Genomic DNA, 12,961 nt, shown 5'->3' on the forward strand with positions numbered 1-12,961 from the left:
TGGCTGAAAAGCATTCTAGTTTACTATCTAGTATAATATTATAACTTTTCCGGGAGCTGTTGATAATACTATACTGGTCAAAGGCAAGAGGTCATTAATTTTGTTTCCAAGAGTAACAATTTTATCGTTAAAAAAGCACATAAAATCATTACTACTGAGTGCTATGGGAATAGAAGGCTCAATCGAGCTGTGGTCCTCTGTCAGCCTGGCTACAGTGCTGAAAAGAAATCTTGCATTATTCTTATTCTCATCTATTAAGGAAGAGTAGTAGGCTGCTCTCGCTTTACGCAGTGCTTTCTTATATTCATTGAGAGTAATATGCCAAATTAAACGAGATTCTTCAAGTTTAGTGGAACGCCATATCCTTTCAAGTTGTCTCGACTTTGGCTTTATTTTGCGAGTTTCGGCATTATGCCATGGAGCTAATCTATGTTATTTTCTTCTTTTTCAAAGGAGCAACAGAGTCTAATTGTATTCGCACCGCATCTGTAGCACTACCAACAACATGATCAATTTGGGGTGGTGTACATGTTGTATAAGTTTCTTCCCTTACATGCAGACATGCTATCGAGTTAAGTATTGGTGGAATCTCTTCCTTAAATTTGGCTATAGCACTAACAGATTTTTGATTTGATCTTTGTAGTCTAGTAACAGTACTTCAAAAGTTACTAAGAAATGGTCGGATAAAGCAGGATTATGCGGTTCGACTAATAGTTGCTCAATTTCAATACCATAAGTCAGAACAAGGTCGAGAGTGTGATTATAGCAGTGGGTTGGTTTATTTACACTCTGACAGAAACCAACAGAATCTAATATAGAGTTAAATGCAACAGTAAGGCTATTTTGATCATCGTCAACATGAATATTAAAGTCACCTACGATAATTACTTTATGTGTTTTAACTACCAAAGTTGATACAAACTCAGAGAATTCTGATAAGAATTCTGAATAAGGACCTGGTGCACGGTACACTGTAACAAATAAGATTGGCTGCAAAGTTTTCCAGGTCGGATGCGTAAGACTAAAAACGAGGCTTTCAAAGGAGGTATAATTTCATTTTTGTTTAGTATTGATAAGTAAACTTGAGTCAAAGATTGCTGCAACTCCACCTCCTCGGCCCGTGCCTCGGGCAATATGAGTATTGATATGGCTGGGTGGAGTGGCCTCATTTATGCTGACATATTCTTCATGTCTCAACCAAGTTTCAGTGAGACAGCATATATCAATATTATAATCTGATATTAAATCATTTACCAATATTGCGTTAGATGCTAGAGATCTTATGTTTTAGAGTCCACATTTAATCTTCCTGTTTTGTTGCACTGTAGTAGTTGTTACATTTACTTTTATTAGGTTATTATGTATGACACCTCTATTAGGTTTACCTTAAATTGTCCATGGGCAGACACACACACCGTTAATATTGGGTATTTTATTGGGTTCGGGATTCCTATGGATGACTGCCTTGGAGAGAGCGCAGAGAAGCGTGTAAGACTGCGACTCCGCCTCCTGGTCTCAACTCCAGTTTGTCATGGATTAAGTCCACAAAGCCCTGAAATGTTTTCCGAAATGAGATTTGTACCTTCCAAAGTAGGATGAATGCCGTCTCTCTTAATCAGACCAGGTTTTCCCCAGAAGGCTGTCCAATTATTTACGAAGCCCACATTGTTTGCTGGGCACCACCAAGACAACCAGCGCTGAAATGATGACATGCGGCTATACATGTCATCATTGATCAGATTGGGGAGGGGGCCAGAGAAGATTACGGTGTCCGACATTGTTTTAGCATAACTACACACCGACGCCACATTAAGTTTGGTGCATTCTGATTGGCGTAAATGAACATCATTACCACCGACGTGAATAACAATCCTACTGTATTTACGTTTATTTTTAGCCAGCAGTTTAAGATGCGCCTCAACGTCGCCCGCTCTGGCCCCCGGAATGCATGTGACTGTGGAGGCTTCGGTCTCTAAATTCTTAGGTTAGGGTTTAACCCTAGGGTTTTCGGACCCCCCCAGACCCCCCCAATAAAGCAAAACTGCACGTTTCAGAGTGCCCTTATATTGTGTCCAGCCTAAGGCACACCTGTGCAATAATCATGCTGTCTAATCAGCATCTTGATATGCCACACCTGTGAGGTGGGATGGATTATCTCGGCAAAGGAGAAGTGCTCACTATCACAGATCTTTTCAGATTTGTGAACAATATTTGAGAGAAATGGTTATTTTGTGTATATAGAAAATGTTTTAGATCTTTGAGTTCATCTCATGAAAAATGGGAGCAAAAACAAAAGTGTTGCATTTATATTTTTGTTCAGTGTAGATGTATAGGGACACCTTGTATTGTAGTTACTATCAGTACAGCGCCACTTTCCGAAACAGGAAATGCACGCAAATACGAAATAAAATCGCATATATCTTGTAAAATACAAGACGACATCTTGTATTTTAGTTCAACCCGCTATTGATTAATTCGGTCAAAATTAGACCTTGACACCGTCCACATAGCTATAGTGAAATAAAATAATAGAAAACATTAAGCCTCTCTGATGTAATAATCGGAGCTGAAACCTCTCTGCCATCTAACACACACTTCCTTATTTATCTTTGAATAATAACATAAAAATAAAGACGACTATACTACAGTAATTTTAATGCAATTAGCTGAGATAATATGATTAACCGACAGCTGTGGGTATTTGATACCACTTAAGAGGGCAGTAAAAGTTAGTTAAAACCATATTTATTTTCTTAAAATAATTTGCCTCTTATTTATGTCATAAGCCTGGAAAATGTATGTATAATTATGTTACTTATAGCTCTATAGTCTAATCTACTTTTTTCTATTACAATAGACTGTTTCACTTCACTCCTACATACTTTATTTTTCACTTTACTGCACTATTGGATTAAGATTATGCATATTAAACAATTTATTAGAAATGATATCCATTTTAGATTCAATTGTGTATTAAAATTTCAATTCTTTTCATATTATAGTTATTTTTGTTTTGACATTTTTTCCAGAATTTGGCTTTTCTTTTTAAATCATTTTGTGACATTCTCACTGAAGAGACTTGCAATTATTTGCCCTAGACTTCTGCTTTCAGATGTAGTTAATTTTGAAGTTATTACCCTATCCGATAATAATCCAATGCAGGGGCAAACATGTAATATAATACAATATTTTATATATATTCAATATTTATATATGTATTTTTATATAGTCTTAAAGTTAGACTATATGAGTCCTTTGAGTGCAACCATAATTTGAATGTGGCCCATGATGAAATTGAGTTTGACAACCCTGATCTAGACGCTTCACTAATGAACAATTGCAGGCCCATATCAAACCTCCCATTTCTAGGTAAAATCATTGAAAAAGTTGTTTTTCAACAGCTGAATACCTTCTTGGATCTAAATAACTGTTTTTATGTGTTCCAGTCAGGCTTTCCATCACGCCACAGAACTGAGACTTCTCCTTTTAAGGTCTTTAATGATATCCAGTTAAACACAGACAGTGGCCGAATCTCAGTGATAGTATAATTAGATCTCAGCGCTGCATTTGACACTGTTGACCAAACCATATTACTAGACCGACTGGAAAACTGGGTGGGACTCTGGCACGGTTCTAAACTGGTTTGGATCCTACTTAAAGGACAGCAAAATGTGTTGCAATAGGTAATTACACATCTGAGTTGACAAATATGACGTGTGGGGTTTCCCAAGGCTCCATCCTGGGGCCTCTTCTCTTTAACATCTACATTCTTCCACTGGCTTAGATAATAAAAAACAACAAAATAAGTTAACTTTTTCTACACCAATGACACTTAGATTTACATAACCATTTCTCCATGGGACTATGGTCCAATTCAAGCACTGAGCCAATTAATTGAACAAATCAATGACTGAATGTGTCAAAACAACAGTAAGGCCAGAAACCTAGGTGTAGTCATGGACTCTGACCTGAATTTCAAGTTAGTTTTCTATGACCTAAACATGTATCTATTATTAAAGGGGTGACGTCTCAGCAGGATTTGGAAAAAGGTGTCCATGCTTGTATCTTCAGTAGACTCGATGACCGTAATGGAGACTTAACAGGTTTTACTAAACATATATTTGACAGCCACAGCTGATTCAGAATCCGAGTCCTCACTAACACTAAACAAGTGGATCATATCACTTAAATGTTATGAACTTTACACTGGCTTCCTGTCGGTCATAGAATTGACCTCAACATAATGCTGCTGGTTTATAAAGCACTGAAAGAGCACAAATAAATGTCTGATCTTCTGCTACATGCTGAACTAGCCAGACCTCTCAGGTCATCTGGGACGGGTCTGCTTTCTGTCCCCAGAGTTAGAACTAAACATGAAGAAATAGCGTTCAGTTATTCTTCATATATCTGAAACAAATACCAGAAGACTGCAGGTCCGCTGCAACTCATACCTCTTTTAAATCCAGGCTGAAGACCATTATTTTTGACGCTGCTTTTAATCTTCCACTGCACTGTAGCTTTTATACTTGTATTTTAGACCTGCATTATTCTATATAAGCTTATTTGACTGTTTTTAGATGCCTTTTTATAATGTTATTCCTCTGCACTATTGCTGTACCTTTGCTCGTAATGTTTGTTCACTTTTGTAATGAAATTGGAATTGCATTGTGTTGAAACTTGTCACTTAAAGAAACTTGCCCTGCCTTACATTCCATCAGTAATGCTTGAGTCATTATTCTTTTATACACAGCTCCACCTAAACAACCCTAGCATGATGTCTGAGAAAGTGTTTTTCTTGTTTTGGCTCTGAAATCTTTACTTGGCCCAACCCCCTTTAGTTTAAATATATACGGACACGGAGGGCATAGGTATCACATCTTTACCTGGGATCCTGCTAAGAACATCCTAAGTGCAAGTGGTCCCTCTGTGACACCTGAGACTAAAACTACAGAAGATCAAAGAACTGAGCATCCTTTTGCTTCTTCACCCGAATTCCCGGAACGTTGGAAGTGCAGAAAAAAAAGGTAAGCTTAAATAATGCAACAAATTGACATCTGTTACTTCTGGAGGAAAGCTTGTAATTGAATTCTACAATAATTAAAATGTCTTTTGAAGTGAAAAATTATTACATTTTCAGTGATTTAAATCATCAAAATTAGCAACACTGAAGTAATTAAAAACTCATATTAAGTTAAATATATTATGATACATCTATAGTTATTTATATTTTAGATGAACTGTTTTCATTTCATTTTACAGTTCATTTCTACAATAAATATAGTTAAATTATTAGTTAGCATATATTACTGATAATTGTATTAAGTTTAATACAGTAAATAACCTTAATGAATGGTGCTTAGTTTTATAAAATTGGGTTCAATAATGATATGTTTTTATTTTTGTTACATCTAGCCTATTGCATGTTCTCTTCAACAACCCATGAAGAGAGTAACTTGCAGGGCTAGGCGATAATACCTCAAATTATCAAGATTATATTTTTAGGCCATATACAGGACTGTCTCAGAAAATTAGAATATTGTGATAAAGTTCTTTATTTTCTGTAATGCAATTAAAAAAACAAAAATGTCATACATTCTGGATTCATTACAAATCAACTGAAATATTGCAAGCCTTTTATTATTTTAATATTGCTGATTATGGCATACAGCTTAAGAAAACTCAAAAATCCTATCTCAAAAAATTAGAATAGTTCCTCAGACCAAGTAAAAAAAAAAGATTTATAACAGCAAAACACAATCAAACATTTGAAAATGTCCATTAATGCACTCAGTACTTGGTTGGGAATCCTTTTGCACGGATTACTGCATCAATGCGGCGTGGCATGGAGGCAATCAGCCTGTGGCATTGCTGAGGTGTTATGGATGCCCAGGATGCTTCAATAGCGGCCTTTAATAATATACGGCTATTGTAGCCCATTTCCCGGACACGTCTGTGAACAGTGACTTTTGATACCTGGACTCCAGCTTCAGTCCACTGTCTTTGAAGCTCCCCCAAATTCTGGAAGCGACTCTTCTTCACAATGCTGTTAAGGCTGCGGTCATCTCTCTTGGTTGTGCAGCGTGTCCTGCCACATTTCCCCCTTCCAACAGACTTTTTGTGGATGTGCTTTGAAACTGCACTCTGTGAACAGCTTGCTCTTTGAGAAATTTCTTTTTGTGTCTTACCCTCCTGATGGAGGGTGTCAATGACGGTCCTCTGGACAGCAGTCAGATCAGCAGTCTTCCCCATACTTGTGATTTAGTTTACTGAACCAAGCTGAGTGTTTTTCAAGGCTCAGGAAACCCTTGCAGGTGTTTCGAGTTAATTAGACGATTCAAGTGATTCGTTGAACACCCTACTAGTATACTTTTTCATGATATTCTAATATTTAGAGATAGGATATTTGAGTTTTCTTAAGCTGTATGCCATAATCAGCAATATTAAAATAATAAAAGGCTTGCAATATTTCAGTTGATTTGTAATGAATCCAGAATGTATGACATTTTTGTTTTTTTAATTGCATTACAGAAAATAAAGAACTTTATCACAATATTCAAATTTTCTGAGACAGTCCTGTATAGCCCAGCATTTTTAAATCCGTTTCCATTACACCAGTATGAGGATTTATATATTTAGACATTAAGGGCTATCCATGATGCCCAGGCCTCACCCCACCACTCCTGTGTATCGGTATCAATTCAGAATGATAGAATAGTTACATTAAACTGGGAATCATTTACATCTTACAAAATCAAGATATCACATTTTTTTAAATGTCAAAACTTTTCCATGACCTTTCAAGGTGGCATTTTCAATTACCATTTCCCTTCAATCAAGCTCAAGAAAAGTGAAAAGCAATGTATTGTGTAATCATTAAAAACACAATGTCCCACATGAATATGGCCAAAATAATATAACAACTATTTTTGATTTATGACTCTTCAGTGATTTAAAACATTTTTTTATTTCTAATGTACAAATTAGGACTGCACCATATTCAAAACACTTGCATTGTAATATGACGTTTTCTTCAATAAGCTTAGTATTGCAATATGAAAAATCGCCAAAACCTCACTGGCCGCTGTATGGCTGTAAGTTCAGGGTGCGCCTGATTCGTTTTGCCGCTCACGGACAACGCATTTTAAACGCATTTTTGTAAACAGCCCTGGCCCACTCTACCAGTGTTGGATCGTCAGCGATTGTATGTGTTATGTATCTGGGCTTTACTGTGTGTTTCTGTGAGAGGTAAAGAGAGCTATGGGAGAGAGCAGCTGAAGCAATAAGCCAAAGCAAGTCTCATGCCGGTTATCTTAAAAACATTAAGAGACATTTCATCTATCGTATGTAGAGCAGATACGAATATATCTGATTTATCGGCCAGCCCTAAAAGCTTGATGTGACAAACTGACAATATGGGTTCACTAGCAGGAACCACGCCACAACAGTCTGATGTTGTAAGTTTATTGAAGTAACATGTGAATGATATGAGGGGGGTGAAGGGATTATCTGGGAGGACGAGCTGTGGTCCGTGCAGTGGGAGACTCAGAGTCAGAGTTTAAAAAAATAAAATGTTTTACCCTCATCTGCCTTACACATCCTCCCACGCTCGAGCACTCCTCACTCGGACTAAACCCCTCCATGCACACCACCAGAACCTGGTAGAATCTGGCATGATCTGCGTGGGCTGATTAAGGGCCCCCAGATACCTGGAATTAAAATGTTAGTATATACAGTATATAAATATGCACAGTTTAAATATAAATGTTGACGGGCAGAGGATGTTAGGATGAAGGGATGATGGATGGAGGGATGAGGGATGTAAGGATGATGGATGAGGGATGTAGGGATGAGGGATGAGGGATGGAGGGATGGAGGGATGAGGGATGAGGGATGGAGGGATGAGGGATGGTTGATGTAGGGATGAGGGATGAGGGATGAGGCATGTAGGGATGAGGGATGGAGGGATGGAGGGATGGAGGGATGTTGGGATGGAGGGATGAGGGATGTAGGGATGTAGGGATGAGGGAGGGAGGGAAGAAGGGATGAGGGATGTAGGGATGTTGAAGGGGAAGGAGGGAAGAAGGGATGGATGGATGTATCGCTCGGTGTGAGTCGGAAGGGGAACTGTATGGGTAGAAGGGAGAGGGAGGGTGGGTTGAAAGGATGGAGACGAGCAGTGGCCGGAAGTTTTGCCGGATATAAATAGGGGTGGCCGTGGTTCAAGGCGGAGTTTTAGGCGTGGCCATGCTCCATGCTCCATGCTCCATGACCATATGTTAACAATTTAACCTCATTTATGTTTATTTTTAAAAAAGAACATTTTCTGAGAGTTCATGATATAATATTTGCAACGACACGTCCTACTGTAGAAAGTGTTTGACCATATAATTAGGCTGAATAACCACCTAACTCCACCTGCTCCAGCCATGGACAACAGAATGGTCTTCCTCACTGCCCTGCTGGTGACGCTGTCCTGGACGTCAGTGGGCACCTACGCTCAGACGACAGCTGCAGCTACGACACCTAAAGCGACGACAGCGGTAGAGACGACAGCAGCAGCGACGACATTAGCAGCGACGACAGCCGCAGGGACGACAGCAGCAGCGACGACAGCCGCAGGGACGACAGCCGCAGGGGCGACAGCCGCAGGGGCGACAGCCGCAGCGACGACAGCCGCAGGGGCGACAGCAGCAGCGACAGCCGCAGGGACGACAGCAGCAGCGACGACAGCCGCAGGGACGACAGCAGCAGGGGCGACAGCCGCAGGGGCGACAGCCGCAGGGGCGACAGCCGCAGCGACGACAGCCGCAGCGACGACAGCCGCAGGGGCGACAGCCGCAGCGACGACAGCCGCAGCGACGACAGCCGCAGCGACGACAGCCGCAGCGACGACAGCCGCAGGGGCGACAGCCGCAGGGACGACATCCGCAGGGACGACAGCCGCAGGGGCGACAGCAGCAGCGACGACAGCCGCAGCGACGACAGCCGCAGGGACGACAGCCGCAGGGGCGACAGCCGCAGTGACGACATTAGCAGCGACGACAGCCGCAGGGACGACAGCCGCAGGGGCGAAAGCCTCAGCGACGACAGCCGCAGCGACGACAGCCGCAGGGGCGACAGCAGCAGCGACGACAGCCGCAGGGACGACAGCCGCGGCGGCGACAGCAGCGGCGACGACAGCCGCAGGGGCGACAGCAGCGGCGACGACAGCCGCAGGGGCGACAGCCGCAGCGACGACAGCCGCAGGGGCGACAGCCGCAGGGGCGACAGCAGCAGCAACGACAGCCGCAGCGACAACAGCCGCAGGGACGACAGCCGCAGGGGCGACAGCCGCAGTGACGACATTAGCAGGGACGACAGCCGCAGGGGCGACAGCCGCAGGGGCGACAGCCGCAGCGACGACATCAGCAGCGACGACAGCAGCAGGGACGACAGCCGCAGGGATGACAGCAGCAGCGACGACAGCCGCAGCGACGACAGCCGCAGGGACGACAGCCGCAGCGGCGATAGCCGCAGGGGCGACAGCCGCAGCGACGACAGCAGCAGCGACGACAGCCGCAGGGGCGACAGCCGCAGGGGCGACAGCAGCAGCGACGACAGCAGCAGCGACGACAGCCGCAGGGGCGACAGCCGCAGCGACGACAGCCACAGCGACGACAGCCGCAGCGACGACATTAGCAGGGGCGACAGCCGCAGCGACGACAGCCGCAGCGACAACATTAGCAGGAGCGACAACAGCAGCGACGACAGCAGCAGCGACGACAGCCGCAGGGGCGACAGCCGCAGTGACGACAGCCGCAGCGACGACAGCCGCAGGGGCGACAGCCGCAGTGACGACAGCCGCAGCGACGACAGCCGCAGGGGCGACAGCAGCAGCGACAACAGCCGCAGGGACGACAGCCGCGGCGGCGACAGCAGCAGCGACGACAGCCGCAGGGGCGACAGCCGCAGGGGCGACAGCAGCAGCGACGACAGCAGCAGCGACGACAGCAGCAGCGACGACAGCCGCAGGGGCGACAGCCGCAGGGGCGACATTAGCAGGGACGACAGCCGCAGCGACGACAGCCGCAGCGACGACAGCCGCAGCGACGACAGCCGCAGCGACGACATTAGCAGGGGCGACAGCCGCAACAACGACAGCCGCAGCGACAACATTAGCAGGAGCGACAACAGCAGCGACGACAGCAGCAGCGACGACAGCCGCAGGGGCGACAGCCACAGCGACGACATTAGCAGGGACGACAGCCGCAGCGACGACATTAGCAGGGACGACAGCCGCAGCGACGACATTAATAGGGACAACAGCTGCAGCGACGACAGCCGCAGCGACGACAGCCGCAATGACGACAGCCGCAGCTGCAGTGGCACCACCAATCACGCTCGACAACAATGTGACAACACTTTTGGTAAGTAATGCAAAAAACTAGAGCCTAGTGAAATAGATGAGAACAGAATGTTTAAAATCATTGAGGTTACATTTTTTCAGTGGTTTAAAAAAGTGTCTAATCTCCTTTACAGACAGCTATCAACAGGGCAGACTGCGGGAATGAGCAGCTCTGTGCCGCTCAGCCCTCGGACTGCGACCCCTCAACAAGTTCATCATGTTTCTTTCTGGCTGCCAAGCAGAGTAGCGGCAGCAACTTTGACTTTGGGCTTTCAGGAGAGTCCGATGGCTATATTGCTGCCACCCTGTCACTCGACAACATACTGGTATGTCAGGTTATTTCCCACACTTGTAGATTTAAATACAACTATGTATAACCCACAGCTACTGAAATAGTTTGCTTGAAATCTTCTTTCGAAAAGTTACAATTTTTGTTTTTCTTCGCAGGGAGGTAATGACACAACCTACGTGTGTGCAAACAACAATGGTGTTGTTAAATTCTTTGGAGCTGTCCTCGACAATGGCAAGCTGACTCTGAGAGATGTGAGTAAAATCCAAGAGCATGAATTAGACTTTATAGCAGCTGAGTGGAACGCTCATGAACTGCCACATCATTGGTGTCTAATTTGTGAACAAAGACACCAATGATGTGGTCTGAAGCCGATTTGTATGTCTTTAATAACACGTTATTTTATTTTTGTTCTACGTCAAATACTGAACAGATAGTTCAAATGTTATGGTTAAATCAGTATGCATGAAATGCCACATATCTAGCCTTTTTTAACGTGTAGCTCAGGCAATTGCAAATTCTAATTTAAACCATCACCATTTGCATGGCATGAAAATACTGAAAACCAGCTTTCTTTTTTATCATCTGTTCCCGTCTTTGCTCTGCAGCTTCCTGTGGATTCCGTGAAGGGCAAAATCACTGGAAAAAAAATCCAGTGCACATTTTCCGCAACTGTACCGGCCCAGAGGACTATAGCTTCAATCTCAATCTCCACAGGACCTTTTGACAGCTGTAAGCCTACCAAACAGAGATACACATTCACACATCAAACAGTCAACTAAGATCAACTGTCACAGAGACTCACAAATAATAGATAAATATCTTTTCATGTTCAAAAAATATGTATCTAATATCTTTTGCTTGAACCCACAGCTACTGATGCTCTTGGGGACCCCATCACCCATTTCAAAAGTTCTCTTGTAGACCTGGAAAATGCTAACCCCACTGTCACCAATGAGCTTTCCACCACCAGCCATGCCATTACAATCCAGCAATCTCTGACCCAAGGTAGGCAAAAGAGATAGAGATGTTGTCCTTAGGAGATTTTAAAACATGTAGGAAATGTAATGCGTGTACACAAAGCCTAACACATTATTTGTTTCCCTTCTAGCTCTGCTGTTCACTGTTGGTGTGCTTGGTCTGACCATGCTGTGAGGAAACTGACAATTCCGAAAGTCAAGACAACACCATAACTAAATTATTCGTCTTAGTGTGCTACTGAATATAATCATCTCTCAGGAGGTTGACTATAAACAGTGCATCCTTACCAGATTATTAGAATCATGCTTCATTATGTTTCAACTTACTGGCAGGCGAGGGCAGGAATGGTGGAGGTCGGTCAATCTTCCAAAGCCTTCTAACTGCTTACACATCTGCGTAGGCTCTGAAACAAAAAATTTAAATTCATTGTTAGTTTAATGTGTAATCCATTTTTAATGTATTGTTTTAACCATAGGAGTGCTGGATTTCCTTCATACATGTAAACCTTATTTAAAACAAATATATTGACTCTCTGTCTGGAATGAAAATCAGTCTTTGAATGATTTGAATGGGTACAGATGTGAATAAATATGACAATTAATTACAATTCATGTGTTTCTGATGACGTACACAAAAAAGCCATGTTTTTCTTCTTCTGTCGCTCATGATATCAGCAAATGGCAGACACGTGTTTGTGTTACGTGATGATTAATATTATTGTTGTTATTTTATTTTCTGTGAATGTAGCTACATATCGTTCAGGATTCAAGTGGAATTTGAACATTGTATCATGTAACAATTGACGTAGACTTTTTAATTGCAATTTTGGAAATAAATAGTCAATGAAAGCTGAAATGTTATTTAGTCAACCAAGGTATTAAAACATTTTGTTTAAATAAGCTAAGAAGAGGATGGCAGCTGATTTAGAAGCAATTAAAGAGATAACCATTATTAAGAACTGACCATTTTAATAAATTTTCAACAATTTACCAACATGCTTGTGAACATTCATTTTACAGCACTGCAAAATAATCATATTTTTCTTCGTATATTATTGAACCCTGAATGCTTTAAAAATCCACCAGTGCCTGAACCTAAACACAAATAAATAAAAAAATTCAAAAAAAAAAGTTAACTAATGCAATACTAGTAGTGGGTTTGTTATTTTTAACTTACCATTTTACCTATACATCTTGAAAGTGAAATGTTAAACTGGAAGAGTAGGGAAAATAGGGAAGAAGCTTAATATTTAAAAGAAAATGTTTAAGAAAAGGTATAAACAATAAAATGTATAGCCTCAATGTCCT

The 12,961-nt window shown here is 42.5% G+C and overlaps 1 protein-coding gene across 1 annotated transcript; it reads left to right on the forward strand.

Moving 5' to 3' along the window:
• Positions 1-10,256: 10,256 nt before the first annotated feature.
• LOC307032518 (ferric-chelate reductase 1-like) lies at positions 10,257-12,636 on the forward strand. Its single transcript, XM_079670544.1, has 6 exons — positions 10,257-10,406; positions 10,519-10,710; positions 10,832-10,927; positions 11,282-11,405; positions 11,547-11,681; positions 11,785-12,636. The coding sequence occupies exons 1-6, from the start codon at positions 10,341-10,343 to the stop codon at positions 11,826-11,828; spliced, it is 657 nt and encodes a 218-aa protein (XP_079526670.1). The 5' UTR covers positions 10,257-10,340; the 3' UTR covers positions 11,829-12,636.
• The last annotated feature ends 325 nt before the right edge of the window (positions 12,637-12,961 follow it).

The sequence above is a fragment of the Notothenia rossii genome (assembly GCF_949606895.1).
Source record: "Notothenia rossii genome assembly, chromosome: 3".
Classification (NCBI taxonomy): domain Eukaryota; kingdom Metazoa; phylum Chordata; class Actinopteri; order Perciformes; family Nototheniidae; genus Notothenia; species Notothenia rossii.